This window comes from Protopterus annectens, chromosome 2.part0, assembly GCF_019279795.1.
Source record: "Protopterus annectens isolate FY-2018-M chromosome 2.part0, PAN1.0, whole genome shotgun sequence".
NCBI classification, from domain to species: domain Eukaryota; kingdom Metazoa; phylum Chordata; order Ceratodontiformes; family Protopteridae; genus Protopterus; species Protopterus annectens.
Genome location: NC_056728.1, coordinates 251892717 through 251912738, shown reverse-complemented (window position 1 = coordinate 251912738; position 20022 = coordinate 251892717). Strand labels below are relative to the sequence as shown.

General features: G+C 41.8%; 1 protein-coding gene across 1 annotated transcript in view; it reads left to right on the top strand.

Moving 5' to 3' along the window:
- LOC122792731 (cingulin-like) overlaps window positions 1-20022 on the top strand; it is a 1533502-nt gene that overhangs the window by 1123579 nt on the left and 389901 nt on the right. The window contains exons 15-16 of the mRNA XM_044060313.1: window positions 6529-6600; window positions 17780-17950. Coding sequence (XP_043916248.1) covers window positions 6529-6600; window positions 17780-17950 — 243 coding nt within the window. The remainder of the gene's footprint in view (window positions 1-6528; window positions 6601-17779; window positions 17951-20022) is intronic.

Here is a 20022-nt window from a genome sequence, read left to right as displayed (position 1 = left end):
GAAAAAAATCCCAGACGTTTCACTCCAGTCTCTGGGATCAAGCAGCCATAGAAATCCAGAGACTGCAGAAAAAAAAAAAGAGTCATCCAGCCAGTCCCAGCAGACCAGATAGGATCCAGAACTTACTCCAGATTCCTTTTAGTTCCAAGGAAGACCGGGGACTGGTGGCCCATCTTGGATCTCAGCAGACTCGATGCATTTGTAAAGGAGGAGATGTTCCAGATGGTCACACTTCAGTCTGTTTTACCATTCTTCGGAATGGGCGAGGTGATGTGCTCTCTAGATCTCAAGGATGCATACTACCATATCAAAATGGCCAGACCATCCAGAGATCATCTGCATTTCCGGCTGGGAGCCAGTCACTACCAATTCCGAGCACTGCCCTTTGGACTCACAACAGCCCCCAGAGGGTTAACCAAAAGCATGGCAGTGGTTACGGCTCACCTGAGGCATCTAGGATTCCAAGTGTTTCAGTATCTGGATGACTGGCTCCTTACTGCCGAGTCCAGGCATCAATTAATTCTGTCCAGGGATCACACACTCAATGTCTGCTCTCAGTTAGGCATCACTATGTTTCAAAAAGTCTGTGTTGTCGCCATCACAGTGTATCTCCTTTATCGGAGCAGAACTAGACACCACCACTGCTACAGTAAAATTGCCCCTGGACAGAATAGCCACTAACTGAAACCAGGTCTCAGACATTTTGCAGAGAAGAAAAGTAATGGCCTCTCAAGTACTTAAACTACTAGGTACCATGGCAGCTACGCTCATAGCAGTTCCTCTGGGACGTATGCACATGAGGATTCTTCAATGGTTACTCTTCACCCAGTGGTCTTACCAACAACTTCCGATGTCATTCTTAGTCATGATTATGGACTCTTGCAAGAAGGATCTTCGCTGGTGGTTGACCAGCCACCAATTACAGTGGGTCAACCATTTGTTTCTCCCCCGCCGTCAGCCACAGTGACCACGGATGCTTCTCTGATAGGGTGGGGGGGCATTTTCAGGGAAGAACAGCCCAAGGCACCTGGTCTGAGGCAGAGTCATAGTTGCACATCAGTGTTCTGGAGCTGAGAGTGGTGCTTTTGGTGTTGCAGCACTTCCGTGACTCTCTTCCTCTAGGGACGATTGCGATACAGACAGACAACATGTCTGTGGTCTGGTGCATCAACAAGCAAGGGGGAACCAAGTCTTTACCTCCTGTGTCGAGAGGGCTTGAGAATTTGGCAGTGGGCAGTATCCACCGGGCGCTTTCTGATAGCAACGCATATCCCGGGGAAATCCACCGTGATAGCGTACAAACTGAGCAGAGCCATTCTGTTACCGCACGAGTGGTCTCTCAAAGACGAAATTACGGAGATGATTTTCCCCAGATGGGGCCAGCCTTGCTGCGACCTGTTTGCATCCCCTATGAATGCCAAATGCAGAAGCTACTTTGCCCTGAATCCCCCTCCGGGGGACAGCCCAAGGGACTCGCTTGCACAAGATTGGCCCCCAGGACTCCTGTATGCCTTCCCACCTATACCCCTGATTCTGAAATTCTTGCAGAAAGTCAAAAGCCTGGGAAGGGCTGTAATCTTAATAGCCCCTTTTTGGTCTCGACAGATTTGGTTCTCCTTCCTTTGACTCTATCAACTGGAGGAACCTTGGATTCTGGACCCAGTTCCAGACCTGCTTACACATTCGTCAGGGGCCCTCCATCCCTCCCTTCTTTCCCTCAGACTGACAGCTTGGCTGCTCTGATTCCCAACCTAGCCAGGTCACACGAAATTTCTTCTGAGGTACAGCATATTCTTGTATCTTCGCATAAAGCTTCCACCAGAAAGTTGTATGCTAGTAAATGGAAGCGATTTGCTTTTTGGGCCTCCCAGAATAACGTTGATCCTTATGTTTCCCCAATTGCTAGTATCCTGGAATTCCTGTCTAAGCTTTTTCATGAAGGTGCCGCAGCTGCCGCTGTTAGAGTTCAATTGGCTGCAAGTTTGCATTTTCACCTCTGAGCTGAAGGTTCTAATTAGATGTCTCACAGATTATGTAGGGCCTTCCGGAAGGGTACCATTCATCTTAGGCTGCCTGTTAGACAACCTTTTACTCCCTGGAATCTAAATTTTGTGCTGTCACGTATTATTCTTCCTCCCTTTGAGTCTGCATCATCCTGCCATTTGAAGTTTCTTTCTTGGAAAACTATTTTCTTGGTGGCCATTACCTCAGCACATAGGGTGTCTGAGCTTCAAGCCCTTTCTATCAAACCCCCATATTTGGTGTTTCACCCAGACAGAGTATCACTGAGGACTAATCCTTCATTCCTGCCAAAGGTGTGTTCCGAGACTAACCTGAATCAAACTGTCGAACTTCCAACCTTTTTTAGTAAACATTCTAATAATTTGGAGTACATGTTGCATAAACTTGATGTCCACAGACAATTGAGATTCTATTTGGACAGGACAAAGGAATTTAGAAGATCTGACCAACTCTTTGTATCGCATGCTGACACTAAGAAAGGATTACCAGTCTCTAAAGTCACCCTTTCCAAATGGCTAACTGACTGTATTAAATTTATATACTGTTCAGCAAACCAAACATTAGAGCATAGCGTGAAGGTGCATTCCACTAGGGCTGTTTCCACTTCTGCGGCTCGATTGCCTTTGGACACTATATGTGCAGCTGCCACTTGGTCTAAGCTGCATACCTTTATCACTCATTACAAAGTGTACAGGGCCTCCAGGGACAGGGCTTCCTTTGGCTGCACTGAGTCACCCAGGAATAGGGTGCTTGAGACGCTACCCATGTGTAAGAACGAACTGCGAGATTGAATAACTTCACATAAAGAAGTTATGTACTTACCATAATGTTCCATGTGAGTTGTTCATCTCGCCTTCATTCTTACATTCCCTCCTGTCTTCCCCCTCCAGGGTCTCAAAGAGCGAGTAGACTTGGGGTGTGGTGGTCTTGATCTGGGAATTCTTACTCCTTACTTTCTTGGGTTATATCTGTTCATGCTGGGTTCAGCAAACTAGATCTGAGGTAGGACAGAGAGCATCATGGGATAGGGACCTGGCCTCGAGCTACTCTGAGATCTTCAGCTAGTAAAGCGTCCGACTCTGAGCCGATAGATCGGCTCCGAACCCATGTGTAGGCGAGATGAACAACTCGCTTGAAACGTTATGGTAAGTACATAACTTATTTTTATAATGCTTGGATTCACAATTGTAACATGAGAGTTATTTACAAAAAAGGCAGTAAAACCAAATGTGAAAGTCTTTCATATATCTCCAGTACATAAGGACTTCACCATATAGAGGGGAAGTAATGACAATTAACTCAGAGTTTAAGAAAAGAGTGCAGAGGTAGTGTATCAAATCTTAGTTCTTACAGGCATAAGCATGTACAGCAGTAATCAGAAACAGAGGGGAAGTTGATAGAATAGGTGATAGAAAAAGTATGGCTATAGATAAGAGGGAAAATTTAGAATTTTTTTTAATTTGTAAATAAGAGAGGAGAGTAGTAATAGTTAGAATCAAGTGTAATCTAAGAAAGGGGAGTAAGCTAAGTGGGGAAAAGAAGGGAGGGAGGTAAATATGAGTAGTGGAGAAAGAGTAAAAAAGGTATTGGTGAGTGAAAAGGTATTAGAAGTTAGAGTTCTGTAGCGAGAATTACATACAAATTGAGAAGGGGATACATGCAAAGAGGGTCAGGTGATTAAGCTCACGGTGGTTGCGTACAGGAACAAGTCCAGGTATTTGTAAAGTGGACTTTTAGGGCGATTTTAAATGGGAGGCACTGTGTAATAGATCTGATTGTTAAAGGTAGCTTATTCCAGTGGATAGAGGGAAGATAGTTGTAGAGGGTTTCACCAATTGATTTTTTAGGTTTATAGATGTCAAGGTGGTTTTGGTTGGTGCTTCTAAGTTTTCTGGTTGGGAGGTAGTAATTAAAGATGTTGGAAATGTTTGGGCAGAAGGAGGGTTTGTAGAGGATGAAGTGGATAATATTAAGTTGATAGAAAAGAAGTTGATTGGGGAACTCGTGCCAGTTTAGTGTTTCTAAAGCCAAACAGTGATGGGATTTAGGTTGAGTGTTGGCAGCAAATCTAGCTGTTTTGTGATATGTATTTTCCCTGTTATTCAGTAATGTTGCCTGCAGGTTAGTGAAGATTTGGGAGCCATAGAAGAAACAAGGTAGGAGATGAGCAAGAAAGAGAAACTATCTTACCTCTGGTGTGAGATATCTTTTGTTATGGCATAGTAAGCCAAGCTTTTGGTTAGTATGTTTGATACAGCAATTTATATGAACGTCAAACTTTATTTTATCATCAATTATGATCCCTAGTAGTTTGGTATGGGATTCAACATTGATGGTGGTGTTGTCTAACGAGGTGATAGTGAAGGCTGGGGTATTATGAAAGTGTGATTTAGGCAGAAATAGAAGTAGTTTAGTTTTCTTAAATAAATAAATAGTTTTCTTAGCATTGAGTATTGGCTGTTTATTGGTTAGCCAGGTCTCAATATTTGCGAACGTTTGCTGGGTTTTGGAAAGCAGGTCTGAGAAATAATCAGAGGACGTAATGACTGTAGAATCATCCGCATATTGGATGAGAGTTGAGTTGGGGCAGGATTTATAAAGATTGTTACTGAAAATATTGAATAAAAGAGGTCCTAAGATGGAGATGTGGGGCACACCTGTGGTGACTGGCAGAGGAGGGGACAGTGTAGAAAGCCATCTAACAGATTGTTGCCTATTGGACAGGTAGCTGCTGAACCAAGAGATAGTGGATGGGGACAGATTAAGTTCTGTTAGTTCAGAAATGAGCAGAGCATGAGACACAGTATCTAGGAATAGGCAAGAGACTAGTTTGTTATTGTCTCTGGATTGTGCAGCTGATTTGGTAAAAGCAGTGAGAGTGGTGGATGTACTATTTGAAAACCATGTTGAGTAGGTGTTAAAATGTTTTCTAGTAATAAGTGGAGTAATAATTGTGCATGGACACATTTTTCCATTATTTTTGAGAGTGGCGAGAGAAACACTGTAGACCTAAAATTGGAAATTTGTGTAGATTTTCCTCCTTTAAGGATAGAGATAGTATAGAATTTTTTTCCAGATAGATGATATATATATATATATATATATATATATATATATATATATATATATATAAAGTTTAGCATGGCCGATTTTCAATATGCCTGTAAATTTCATGCGAGTGCCATCACTACTGGGATGTTTTTTTAATTTGTGCACTGGTACATTTAGACTTTTTTCTTTTCTCTGTGGTTGAGTGACAGTGGTATTGGAATAAAGGGGGCTGTATAGAAATGTAGTGACAGGGGACTGATGCCAGTTTGACAGTGGTCCCAAGGGCAGTAGAAAGTTGAAATTAAATGTTATAATGTAAAGGAGAAAGGCTATGTAAACAGATACTATTGTTTAAGGAAAGGCTGCACAGAAAAGTGAAATGCACGATTAATGACACTTATCTATTTAAGGGATATCACACAGAAGGTATACATAGAGGGTTGGGTTTATTAAGAGGATCTGTATCTATGTAGTAATGCTGTTTAGGTAGGGAGCAAGATTTTCAAGAAACATTTAATGCTGCAACTGGTGTAAGGGCTTTCCTTGTTAAGGACACAATCGATTCAGAGATGAATGGGATTGGAAAGACAAGGGTAAGGACACTGAGTGGTTTGTGCCAAATTTAATGAGTTGAATCTGAACTGGGTTAATTATTTTGATCAACAAATTAGTGGTGGTAATGCAGGGTAATGAAGTAAAAATGAGACACTGGAGCTTTCACGCCTACTTTTTAAAAAGAGAGGAGGTTAAGGAATGGGTGGTGGAAATTGTTCAGGATTTATTAGGGAAAATCGATTTTTTTTCAGAAGTGATAGCTATTGAGATAAGATGAAAAAATAGGGTAGAAATAAAAGAAAGAGATAGCTAAGAAGTAAGAAATTATTTGTAGGGGCTGATAAAAGTTAGTATTGCAGAATAAGGGGAATCTTAGAGCAAGAAAGCTACAATTGCAGACCCCTAAATAGAAAATAGGGAATTATGTGGATATTGTGCATTAGTTTAGAAAGTTTGCTATTGAGCAACTGTTTTTTCATAATAATTTCAGGGAACAAAAAGTAGAAAGGGCTGTTGCCAAGCTTAGTGAGCCTTTAACAAGAAAAATAATCAAAGATCCTGTAGAGGTGTTAAGAGATATTTTGGAAATGTTATGCAATTTTGTATAAAGTAGAAAAATGTGGAAATCAAGGAAGAGCACAAATCCAAATATTTATGGAAGACTTAATTATGCTATGTTTGGAGGTAGATGAGGTTCAACAACTAACAGTTAAAACAGGAGGAGATGAGATAAAAAAATTAGAACAGTGAACAGATAAAAGATTTGAATAAACTGAGCATACCTACTTGTCTGTCACTTTGCATTTCCACTCAGAACATTTTACTTTCCTTCTGTTCCAATTTTCTGTTCTTTCTTTTTGTTTTTGCATCATTTCCTTTTCTTTTGAACTCCTCTTATAGGACATCCATGAGCTAAAGGACCAGATACTGGAAGTAGAAAGCAAATACATGCAGGAACTGAAAGGGATGAAGGTAGTTATTTCCTGCAAGCAAAATAACTTTATTTTCTAAAAGCAATATACATTTCTAACTTATCACTTCCCATCCCACAAACACACAAGGATTTGAACTGCATGTTACAGATTTTAGGATTTCTAGTCAAAAGTATTTAACCAATGACTTCTGACTTGCAGAAATGCAGTTGAGACAAACATACTTGCTTTCGCCTTTGAAATTGTGTGTTGTGAACTTACTGCTACTAATTGTATTCTAACTAATCCTGGTGATTGGTTTGGTCTGGCTTAACATGTAACTAACTGTCAAGATAAGAAGTAGAAGATGGAATTTGAGTGCAGTATGTTTGCAGGTTTTAAGATAAACTACAATATGCAGTGATCATGAAAACCCATTGTAGTATTTACATTGCTTTGCACAGACTTACAGTTCATGCATTTCTTTTCAGGATGTAATCATTTGAGGAATATGATACCCTCTCTCATTGTATTTCTGCTGCTGTAAATTGTCACTGCCAAGAGCTGACTAGCTGATTTTATACACAACACATCTGTGGAGCTGTAGCTACAAAGCAGCAGAGGTTCCGTAACACTGAAGTCTACAATGTTTGTTTTTTTTTTTTTTTTAATGGAGCTGTGCCCATGGATGTCCTTCTGTTCAGTGTTGCAGTATTCATTACATATGGAAGATCTTCCGCCCAAGTGACCCAACATCCGGCCAGCTTACAACATATTTTAGCTACTGCAGGTAAGTGGGACATCGCACGTATGGCCTGGCAAACATCAGCCATAAAAGGACATCCGCACATACAATCCTCAGAACTTTTCTGCCACCATGCGGAATGCTTGACTTGTATGTCAGTCTGCTGCATGAGTCTGTTGGTTCCTGCCAGCTTTCAGATAAGTACCCCATTGGGGATTTATTTCCTTACTACTGCCTTCTTTATTTAGTTCATGTCATCCAGGAAGGGCATGTGTAGGTGTGGAAGGCAAATTCCACATAAGGATAGCCATGATCTTTGTCTTTTCTGTCTAGGCCCAAATCACGACCATTGTTCTTGATCCATTTGTCAGACTTTTGTCTCAAATACATTGTGAAACTGAATTTCAGCTTTGAATCTTTACTTGAATCAATGATTAAAAAGATCATCTAAGGATGTTATGGAGGGTTCTGTGGGTCCTTCAGCCGAGACGATTTTGAAGAGGAAGGTCAGTAAGCCTAGGCCTGAATCCTGTTATGCTGCACCTCCGTCTGCCGACCTATCCCTTGAGGTCAATGAACACCTGGAGTTATGTTAAAGAATCTGACGTAGGCACGTCCGTAGAGGCAGTGCAGACATCCATTTTGGATGGACAAGGGGAACCATGGCTTATAGTACTAGAAGGGTCCAGGGCATTACCTCTTATTCCATCTAGGGAAGAGATCCAGCTAATGAGCAGCTTTGTTTGATATAGATACGTAGTTTGTTCCAGAGTTTGGGAAGTCTCTGGGACAGGAATCTATACCTCCAGCATGATCTGTTTATTGTGCTGACAAGGTTTAGGTCCCTAGAGCATGTAGCTCGGAGGGATTGGGATTTCTTTAAGTGGAGCATGTCCAACAGCTCTGGATTTGACATAGCTTTGTACATTAGGCAGAGATCGCCTCTGAGTAGGTGGTATGCGACCGAGTAAAGCTGGAGTTTTTTGAGACAGTCTGCGTAGGGCATCTGTTTGAGGCCGGTAATCCTCTTTGTGTGGTATTTCTGCGGCCTTTCTAGTTGTAGATGTCTTGTGAGGTACATAACAAAAGGGGCATTGTAATCTATAATGGGTCTAATAAGTGACGAGTAGATGGGAACAATAACCTCTTTTTCCTGGATGAGAAACCTTTTGTGATGAGGTGTGCCAAGTAGAAGGATTTCCTGACTACTGTGGCGATGTGATTATCAAAGAAGAGACCACTGTCCACCTGTGTCCCAAGGTCTCTTATCACACTTTCGGTGTTAAGTAGACTACTGCCTATCTGGTAGTTCATGGGTACATAGTTTTTACCAAAAGGGATGACAATGCACTTTTTGGCATTGAGCATGAGGCCATGGCTTTGACACCAGGCATCTGTCTCAGTGAGGCCCTTTTGTAGGATGTCCACATCGTTAGGAGTTTTGATTACGGCTCCTAGTTTCTAGTCATCTGCGAACTTCATTAGCCAAAGACCTTCAGTGTTAGCCTGTACTTCTGAGAAGTAGATACCAAAAGGAGAGGACCCAGGACTGAAGCCTGTGGTACTCCACTTGCCACTGGTCTGAAGTCGGATTTGGAGTCTGCTACTTTCACAGTGTGGGTTCTGTCAGTGAGCCAGTTGGCAACCCATCTTGTGACATAGAGATTTATACCTAGTTTAACGTGTTTATCTATAATTCCAGAATGGGGGATGGTGTTGAAAGCCTTAGTGAGATCTAGATAGGCTGTGTGAACCACCTTACCCTCATCTACGGCTTTGGTGACCACATCAAAGAAGTCTGTCAGGTTTAGGAGACATGATATGCCTTTTACAAACACAAACTGGGTGGGGTCCAGAGTTTGGAGATTACCAGTGTCATTGTTTATAAGTTCCACGATGATACGTTCCATAGCCTTGCAGACCAGGCTCGTCAGGCTAATGTGGTGGTAGTTCCCGGGGTCCATGCTGGCTCCCTCTTTGTTGAGTAGAATAACAGTCACTGTGCGCCATTCAGTGGGCACAAAGCCTAAGGTGAGGCTATGATTGAACATGGTACTTAAGTGGGGTGCCAGTTCATTCTGTAGTACGTGTGGAATGCAGCCTGAGATGTTGTCAGGTCCCATGGATGCTGTGTTCTTGGCTTTAGAGAGTGCAGTTTTTACCTGTGCAGCCATGACTACAGGAACTTTGTATTCTTCCGGTATAGAGATGGGCCCTTTAGGGGGTGAGAGGGGGGGTAAAGTTAGCACTGAACCTATCTGACAGGATGTTTGCAATATCAGTTGGTTCTGTATATTTAGTGCCATTGTGCTGTAACTCAGAGCAGCTCTGAGTGTTGCCATTGAGATTCTTGACAGCTATAGAATGCTTTGTGGTTGTCTTTAGAATCAGTGGCGATTTTGTTTTCGTAACTAGCTTTGGAGGATTTTCTGAGGGATCTCCGCTTTTTATTTAGGCTGACCAGGGAGTTCCTCCAGTCTTGGGATATTACTCTTTTTTGCAACAGTTTCTTTCTTCTGTTGTAGAGTTTGTTTATGGCAGGGGACCACCAGATTGGCTTCCTTTTTTTGGAGGATAGCATCTTGGTTCTGTTAGGGATTGCACAATCCATGCACTCGTGTAAGTGCTTATAAAGTGCATTTGTGTAGGATTCAGCAGTCATACCTGTATTGTCCATCTGCATGGGTGTCATGAAGTTTGCCACTTCTGTCTTAAGAAGCGTGAAGCTGGCTTTGAAGAAATTTTTTACAGTGGTTTCACTAATGGGGGGTGGGGGCGGGATGTGGATGTCTAGGGTGATTTAGCTTGTGGTCAGATCTGACCAACGAGGAATTGACCTCTGTTGTGGAACACCAGTTGCCCATGTTGGTAATGACCAGGTCTAGGATATTGCTGCCCCTGGTGGGGGTGTGGATAAGTTGATCCAAGACAATGGAATTGATGAATTCCAGAAAACATTGAGCAAAAGAGTTGGTACATGAGTAGTTTTCCCAGTTAATGGTGGGGTAGTTGAAATCGCCCATTATTAGAATGTTAGGTTGCACCCTAATATTTTCCTGTGTATCAAGAAATGAGGAGTGAGAATCCTGGGGCATGGTAGGGTATCTGTAGCAAGCTACAGTTTGGATTGTGGTCTTGCCCAGAGTTAGTTGCACTTGGATAACCTTGGATGCACTATGCTGAGCAACTAGCCTGTAGGTGTGGATATCCTTAATGAATATGGACGTGCCGCCTCCACCTTTAATGTTTTGGTCCAGGTTAGGTGGCCAAAAGGTGTGGTATGAATTATAGCTTGGTAATGCAGGGTGCTCTCTGGAGCCTTGAACCAGGTCTCTGTCACTGCACAGATGTCCATGTTCTCCATTGTAAGGAGTGCCTCGAGTGAGTTCATTTTGAGGTTTAGACTTCTAGCATTGAGTAGCATTACCCTCAGATTTTGCTTGCTTGTACCTGTTACTGTGCTGAGTTTGTCATTTGACCCTTGCCTAAAGAAGGCACTATAGAGGTAGCGAGAGCCTTAGCTAGTATCTGGAATCCCAAGGGTGACAGGTGCAGGCCATTTCTGACAAAGCATCATGGTCTGTCGATCATGTCATCCCAGGCAGACAGATACTGGATCCCCTTAGAATGAAACCAGTAGCGTGGCCAATTGTTGAAGTCAATCATTTTGTCCTTGTACTGTGGTATCATTCTGGGTGATGGCAGGATGCTACTCAGGGCTAGGATCAGACCTGACTGGGCTACAAGATCGGACAGCTTCTCCATGTATCTTTTCATGTAGTCCAGGGAGGTAAATCTCAAGTCATTCACAGTAACATGGGCAATGACAGAGTCATATTTATACTTGTTGTGGAGTGACCTCAGTGCATGCATTATGTGGCGGATCCTGGCACCCAACAGGCAGCTGACAGTAACTTTCTCCTTGTTTAGCCTGGTGAGTGGAACATCAGTGTGCCTGACTGTAGAGTCACCTATGACTAGAGTGTTGGGAATGTTGCTATGCCTTATGGGCTGTGGTTGAGTGGCACGCTGAGTTTGTGGGATATGTGTCATTTGGGTTGTGTTGGGGGGTGGAGGTTGCTTGCCTTTCTGCTTTGGAGGTCCCTGTTGCTTGGACAAATTTTTATTGGGACCCTCCGCGAATGTAGGTGTGTGTTTTGTGTTTCTGTGTGTGTGTTTTAATGGTGTAGGTTTTGAGGGACTATGTGATGACTGTGGTGTGGTGCAAGTGTTTACCCTCTCCTCTTGACTGTCTAGTCCAGTCTTGGGTGAAGAGAGCTTTGCTTCCAGTTTGGCTACATAAGTGCATCTCTCACAGGTTTTAGTGTTGGGTGGTAGGAGGAGAGGGTTGTCTGTGTACATCAGGCAATTGCTGCATTGCCCCAAGATTCCCAGATTCTTCAGGTAGACAGGAGAAAACAAAGGGAGCTGACCTTTAGGCATGCTTGGATAGGTGCTTATTTATTAAGTACTAAAACCTGTTTTCCTCTAGACAAGTAAGGAAAGTCGAGTGCTGTAGTAACTCGTAGCTTATTTAGTGCTTATGAGTTCTGAACAAGTGCTGAGCTGAAAGAAACAGATTTGAGTGCTAAAACTAAAAAACTGGCTAGTTCTAAGGGAAAATTTGAACAGCAGACTTTATGGCGCCGGGAGTAGTTTAATCCTAACTAAGCGGCAGGGGCTCAGAGGCTTACAAACAGTCCTGGATACAGCAAATCTTTATCTGGACTAGACTACTTAAGGAAAGGCAGGAAACAAGCTTATAATTTTTTTTTTGCCAAGTGGAAAAGGGAGTAAGGAGGAGCAGAAGATAACTCAAGGTTAAGAACTAAGTGAGTTGGCCTTCTCAAATGTTCTCCCTGTATTAGGTATAATGAGGTAATGACACTAAACTATGAGTGTCCCAGATCAAATTTACAGTAGGGGAGGGCAACTGCAAAGCCACCAAGTATAATAGGGAGGGAGGGTGGGAGACAAAAATCAGAATAAATAAACCCAAACAGGTGCTTAACAAATTTAGAAAATTTCCAGTTAATACCTCACACACAGTGAAACAAGCTAGAAAAGTGTGCAACAGACAAAAGAGCTTTAAATAACTCGTAAAAATAAGCAAAAAACAGGATACTTAATGTTATATATCACAGATCAGGGTTTGCTGAGTGCCCTTCCTCTGATTAGCTCAGTGTGAAATGGCAGAAACACTTTGGGTTCTTCTACTTATGTAGAAATTGCATGTTAAGAAAAAACAAAAAAACAAGCATTCTCAGGCCCCTACCTTTCCACAGTCTGACTGGGATACATTCTCTCAGGGGTTGATTAAAGGCTTTGATGGCTCTTAAGGCTTCTACTGCTGTTTCTTTTCCCCTCATTTACTTAGGGAACAGGAGTTCTCTGATGATGACTCTTCATCTGATGAGGATTCCTTGGCATACTATGGCCAAATTACTTCCCCTTTAGAATATGCTTCCTCAGAGGAGGAATCCAGTGGTACAGATTCTCCTTTGGAAGAGATTTCTTTTGGGGAGACCATTAATAATATGAGCAATTTTTTTTAAATGAGACTGCTCTCGGGTCTCCGAGGTGCGAAAAAGGTATTCTGACCTACAAATGAAATCTCTTCCTCCTCCTGCTGTGCCAACGGTTTTGCCTGCATTTTGGATGCTTTCTCCTCTGCTTCTAAGACCCCATATTCACAAGCTGTTGCTCCTAAAAGGCCTGACAGGTTTTAAAAGGTGCCTGATGACTGCAGATTCCTTTATAAAAGACCTTCAGCTGATCCATCTGTTGTAAACATTGCTTCTGACAAATCCTGTAGGTTGTTACCATCTTCTAAGCTTCTTTTTTCAGATAAGGAGAGTAAGATAATGGAAACACTAGGTAAGAAGGTATAGACACTTCTGCCATCTTGGCTTTCAGAACTATAAACTATCAAACACAGATGTCAAGGTATTTCTTGGCCCTTCTTTCACAGGTTTCTCAAGCCATTTCACAGCTTCTAGACTCTGACCTAAAAATCAGGTTATGCCCCTTCACCTTCTTCTCAACTGGCTGGACACTCCATTAAATGCAGTTATGATGCAGTTGAAGCATCATCTAGAGCAGCTGTTTCTGGCTTTGTCCTTAGAAGGTAATTTTGCTTGAGGCGTCAACCACTTCCAGGTGACATCAAAGCAAAATTGATGGATGCACCTCTGGATAACACTGCTCTGTTTGGTACTGCAGCTGCAGATTTATTTAAGTCCTTACAAGAAAAGGAAAAGGAACTTCAAGACTTAAAGCACATTTTTTGTGTCTCTTGCCCCAAAATTCCACCGAAATCTTCCTTCTGAGACTTCCTTTGTTAGGAAACAGATGTGACCGGCTTCTTCTGCTGCTGTTTGTTCTAGATCTAAGAAGACCTCCACAGCCTAAGACTACTGTTTCAGGTCCCTCATCTTGGCAACCCTTTCCAACCAGGCCAGGTAGTCTATGACTACCAACCGCTTACAAATCTTACTCCTCTTTCTCTTAGTCTATCCCTCTGTTTTCCAGCATGGACAAGTATAACTCAGGATTCCTGGGTTCTTTCTATTATCCAACATGGATATTTCATGTCTTGGAAAAAAACTTCTTCCTTTCGTGGGTGTTTCTCAATCCCCTACAAAACCAGTTGGATTTATTTTCACAGGTTCAGGGAATTACTTTCTCAAGGTACAATTCACCATATGTCTCGGGGCCAGAGAAGCAGGGCCTTTTATTCAAGAATGTTTCTCATCCCCAGAAAAGACTGTACTTGAGACCAATGTTGGACCTTTCCCATTTAAACACCTTTCTAAAAGTACCAACTTTCTGCATGTTATCTTTACAGATTTTGTTTCCTTTGATTCCTCCTCAGGCTTACTTGGTTTTTCTGGACATCAAGGATGCCTACCTTCACACAGCTATCCATTCTCTTTATAGGAAATTTTTAAGTTTCTCTGTGGCTTCTTTGCACTTTCAGTTCTCTGCCTTGCCCTTTGGTCATTCCACTGCCCCAAGGGTATTCACAAAGTGCTTTGGCCCTGTGATTGTTTTTCTCAGGGTCAGAGGAATTCAGGTATAGCCATACCTGGATTATCTTTTTTGACTTCTGTCTCAGAACAGTTGATTCAGAATCTGCATTTTGCCATTTCTCTCCTGCAAAGCTTGGGGTTCACCATAAATTTCAAAAAATCATTTTCCCACCTTCTCAGGATCATATTTTCCTAGCGTCCAGACTATGAACAGATCTCAATATGGCTTTTTTTCCACCAGAAAAAATTCTTGGTCACACTTCCTTCTGCAGTCTTCTGCCTCTTCCCTCCATTGCTTCCAGGGAGTTTGAGACTTTTCGGGTTTATGACATCCACAATACCTATGCTGCCACTTGCAAAACATCACATGAGGAAATTTCAGTAGTACCTAAAATCTGTTTGGATGCAGCATGCCCACCCTCTGGAGTTTGTACTCCGTTTTTCCCCCATGCCTAAAATCAGAGCTGCTTTGGTGGCTATAGCAATTTTCTCTGAATCCAGGTCTTCTCCTTCATCTTCCTAAGCCAACTCGAGTTGTTCACAGATGCCTCAGACATAGGTTGGGGGGCAACTTTTGCGTCAAAAAAGGTGTAGGGTCTCTGGTCTCTTTCACAAAGAAAAGAGCATATCAACATCAAGGAAATGAGGGCTCTCATTCTATCTCTTCAGGCTTTCCATCCCCTCTTTCATTCAGGCCCTCTGAAAGTATTTACAGTCAACACCAAACACCACAGTCCTTTGCTTATGTAAACAAGCAGGGTGGGAGAAAGTCATACCTTTTTTGCAGGTTAGCTCTCTTGGCATGGGACTTGGCAGTTCAGTACTTTGCGACTCTTCAAGCAGTTTACATCCCATCCACCCAAAACCTTGCGGCAGACACTCTAAACAGCCCATGACTCAATTCTACAAATGGATGCTTCACGGTGATGTGTTTTCTAGACTTGGTCCATCCGTGGGGTACTCCTCTAGTGGATCTTTTTGCCTCCCCTCTGAACAGAGAACAACTTTTTTTTTTGTGCCAAAGTACCAGATCATCTGGCTTGGAAGTTGGATGTCATACATTTTTCATGGAAGAGGATGTTGATCTATGCATTCCCCCTCTTTCCTCTCATTCAAAAAAGTTGTGCTCAGAATTCAGCAGGACCAACCAAAAATCTTGCTGGTGACTGCCTTCTGGGCAAGACGGCACTGGTTCTCTCTTCTGCATTTAGCCAAGGTCAGTCATCACATGTTACCTCTGAGTGAATCTTCTCACACAGGACACGGGATCTCCACTTCATCCAAATCTGGGATCTCTACTCCATACTCCATCCACATCTGTCAACTTTACAACTGACGTGGGTGATAAACTGATTCCTTTCAGACACCTTTTTTCTGAGGATGTGCTTAGGGTTATGCAGGAGGTCAGGAAACCCAGTACTAGAAAGTCTTACTTGTCAACAGGGAAGAGATATTCTGCTTGGTGTTTCTCATGTAATCTGGATCCGTCTTCAGTGGATGTCCCAGTCGTTCTTTCCTACTTGTGAGTTACTTGAGTGGTTTGGCTTATTCTTCAGTGAAAGTTCACTTGTCAGCCATTTCTGCCTGTCTGCCATTATTTCCACCTTTGGCTTCCAGATTGGAAGTAAAACTTTTTCCTTAAAGGCATCCTTTACATTAAACCTCCCAGGAAACCAGTTCCACCTCCTTGGGATTTGAATTGTGTCTTCGCTAACTGCAGCCTCTTTTGAACTTGGAGCTTCAGCTTGTTTTGTACTTGGAAAACAGTTCTGCGAGCTTTAACCTCTGCTAGGAGGGTTTCTGGGATTCAAACCTTGATGGCTTCTCCACCTTTTCTTGTTTTTCATAAGGATGGGGTTTTCTTTGTGTACTAATCCTTCCTTTATGCCCAAGGTGGTGAAAGAGTTGTCTCTTAATCTATTCAGTTCCCACTTTCTTTCCTTCTCAGTCCTCCAGTGGGAGGATCTTGCACACCTCGGATGTGCACAGACAACTCAGATTGTATTTGGATAAAGCTAAGGTTCTCAGAATTTCCAAACAGACAATTTCCTCTTGGATTTCTAAGGCAGTTTTGTTTTGTGTGTTTTATGGTAGGAGACTTCCTGTTAAGTCTCACTCCACTAGGTCTGTGACTTCCTCAGGTGCTTTCTTTAAGGGTTTGGATACTAACACCATTTTAGAGGCTGATACTTGGTCTTCTGTTCACACTTTCACCAAGCATTACAAGCTGGATAGCATTTCTAGATCCAGGGCTGGGTTTGCTAGAGTCATTCTTCATGGCTTTGTAAAATACTGCTCTGTTACTTCCTCCTCCCAGGGTTTTTATTAAGCTTTGATATTCTCCCATGGGAACAGGCAAAAGAGAAGAAGAAGATTCTCCCACTTGTAAAGAATACTGCAGCATTGAATAGAAGGACATAGAATAGTTGTGCAAAATCTTATCATAACCATAGACACCCTCCACTTCTATGTTGCAGTATTCTGTCCCTCTCTCCTTCCCCCATATCTTGCTTTTATTACTTGGATGACAGATTATTTTCTTTCCTTGCACTAGTGTTCCTCCTGGGGCATTTCAGTTCTGAGGATTGTACGTATGGATGTCCTTTTATGGCTGTTTGCCAGGCCATACATGCGACGTCCCACATACCTGAAGTAGCTAAAAGCTGTTGTGTGCTGACCGGATGTTGGGTCGCTTGGGTGGAGGATCTCCCATATGTAAATAATACTGCAACATAGAAGAGAAGGACATCTGTGGTTATGGTAAGATTGTACACAACTATTCTTTCTGTGTTCTTTCCTCCAGGGTTAAGTGATGTATAGGTATGCAGCTTGTCATGTGCATGGAGATGTTCATGCACTGTGCTGCGGCTATTCTTGTCCTGTGTCATAGTTGGTACTGACAGACCAAAGTACAGAGACACATATGTGCAACACGCCAGATTGCGAGTGCATAGTTCAGGCGGGTTGAGTAGTCCTGGACCCCTCTCCTCCCACCATCCTTAGTCACTGGGCTGTATTGGTCAGTGATGTGGTATTTCAGATGCCGTCTCTAATGTTTTTACTGTCACAGTTAGCCTTCCTAACCTTCAGCAGTTTCCTGCTGAATACATCTCTATGTCTGAGACCTTTTCCTTAGGAGTGTTCATGACAACTCACTAAATCAAAATGGTATAATTGGGAATTTGCAAAATGTCTGTCTTAACAAAGATGTCGGTAATTGTGTGTGTGTGTACATTTTATATATATATTTATATATATATATATTTTTTTAACAAATTCTGATTTTTCCCTTACAAGTATTGCTTCTTCAGCCATTTGTCATTTTTAAGAAAGTCGCTTTTGTTTTGACATGCTCAGACACTTCTGAAGTTGGTATTAAGAAAGACCTGCTAACCATGAATGTTTTTCTTTCTTTTTGTATTCTTATTATTATTCTTGAATTGCATCATTGCCAAAAAATGCAGGATTCACTAGCAGAGGTAGAAGAGAAGTATAAAAAGGCTATGGTGTCCAATGCTCAACTAGACAATGATAAGGCCACCCTTATGTATCAAGTGGACATTCTAAAAGATGCGTTGATGGAGGCAGAAGAACAACTTGCAGAAACAAGAAGAGAATATGAAGAGAAGTGCAAAGTAAGTGAATAATATGTCTGATTGCTAGAGTTAAGTTTAATACAGTAAACAATGAATTGTAGCTTCTGGTTGCTTGAGTGTTACCATTAAAAATAGGCCTGACTAATACTGTACCCTATACTATTTGTTTGGTTTGACTTGTCAGGTTGGGGAGAGAGGGATTTATTTCGGTCTTCCTTTTTAAAACTAAAAAAAAAGTAAGGTATGTTTCTGGGGGAGGGGGTGACAGAAAGTGCAACACACATATATATATATATATATATATATATATATATATATATATATATATTTTTTTTTTTTTTTTTCCCTTTTCTTTCTTGTTGGTTGCTTGAGTTATAGTAAACTCTCTGTTAACTGGATCTTTTTATGTTATGTTAACAAACGTCTTTGTAGTGTTTAGGATTTTTAGTCTGAAGTTATTAGCACGCTTTAAACTGAATATTACAATAACAACGAAAGAAGCAGTGAACGAACCACACAGTCCACAAAATAGCTGACTCATAAAACGAACAATATAGCAGATTTATTAACTGTAAGGGCTTTCAACATAGTAGTTTCATCAGACCATAAAAAACAGCATGCAGATAGAAAACATTTAAATCCTACTCAACATCCAATCACATCTTCTTCCAAATGTTGTCATAATAAACAATTAAAAAACATGAGAATAAATTTGCTATATTTTTCGTTTTATGAGTCAGCTATTTTATGGACTGCGTGGTTCATTCACTGCTTCTTTTGTTGTTATTGTTATATTATTTATTATTTTTTGGAGCAGTGTTAAGTTTGCCCGTGGTTATGTGTCATTTTGCTTTGTTTTTAAACTAAATATTTATTTATTGATTTTTATTTTAAATTTGTTAACTAGGTTAGCAGGCCAGTGCATTACCCTTTTCAGCCACCTCCTGAACCATAAGGGAATGCAGCAAAGATACAGCAAGCATAACTTTTTTGGAAAAACAAAAAATAGTACAAACAGGAGTATGTAGATCACAATGTTATTTCAAATATCTATCGTTGCTCATCGTGTGTACATTAAGAAGACATTGAGAGATGGGTGTTCATTTAAGTAGTCTATTGCATGCAGACACATCAGGATGCATGGCAGGAACATTGAACTTAAACTATCTAACTGACTGACTACATACTTGCATGCTCTCACTCTGGCTGCTCACTCAAAATGGCACTCTTGCTTGCACATGCTCAGTACTTATATGCACGTGCCCACTGACTGGAATGCTTCTTAAAAGTACATCACACACATTGATCTTCTTGAGCTGCTGACTTGTAAACTGTGCACCATTGTCCAAAATAACTCTGTGTGTACTACCATGGACAGAAAAATGTCTCTTCATATTAGTAATGACGGTACCGGAAGTTAGATTGAGAAGTAGGTTAATCTCTAACCACAGTAAAAAAGCAGAATCCGGTACAATAAAAGGCTGTCCAAATTTCAGGCAGTACATCCAAAATAAGCAGCTGTAAATTCAGGCAATACGACCAAAGTGAAAGTTTTAAAGTTTAATAACCCAAAGTTAAAAGACAATCCAATACGACTGTATCACATATAAATAGGAAAGAACACTTCCATATATCAATTTGTTGAGCGCTTTCGTCTCCCAAACCGGAGACTTCATCAGAATCTTGCAACTCAACCCAGTAAAACTCCACTGCCAGTCATGAGCGGACAGGTGATGTTCATCGTGTTACCCTGCTGCAGTCATCACACTTGGGTTATCCTGCCGTCAGGCGGTCCCGCAGTCGGCCCGAATTCCAAAGTCTTGGTCCGGCGTCGGTTGCTGTTGCTTCTTCCCTGACGTCAGTGCGCCAGGGGTATATAAGAGGCATCCAACGCCATTTTCTTCAGTCTTTCTTGCCGCGCGGTGGCCGAAGCCGAAGCAGTTCGCAAGTGCCGGTCAGCCGATACCTGAGATTTTCAGTCCGAAGTCTTCAATAAAGCTAAGTACCCCGTTGGGGAACATTTTCTTGCCTCAGTCGATGTCCGAAAAAGTTAACAATTGCATTTCTTGTGGGAAGCAAATACCTCATAAGGACTTCCATTCCTATTGTAT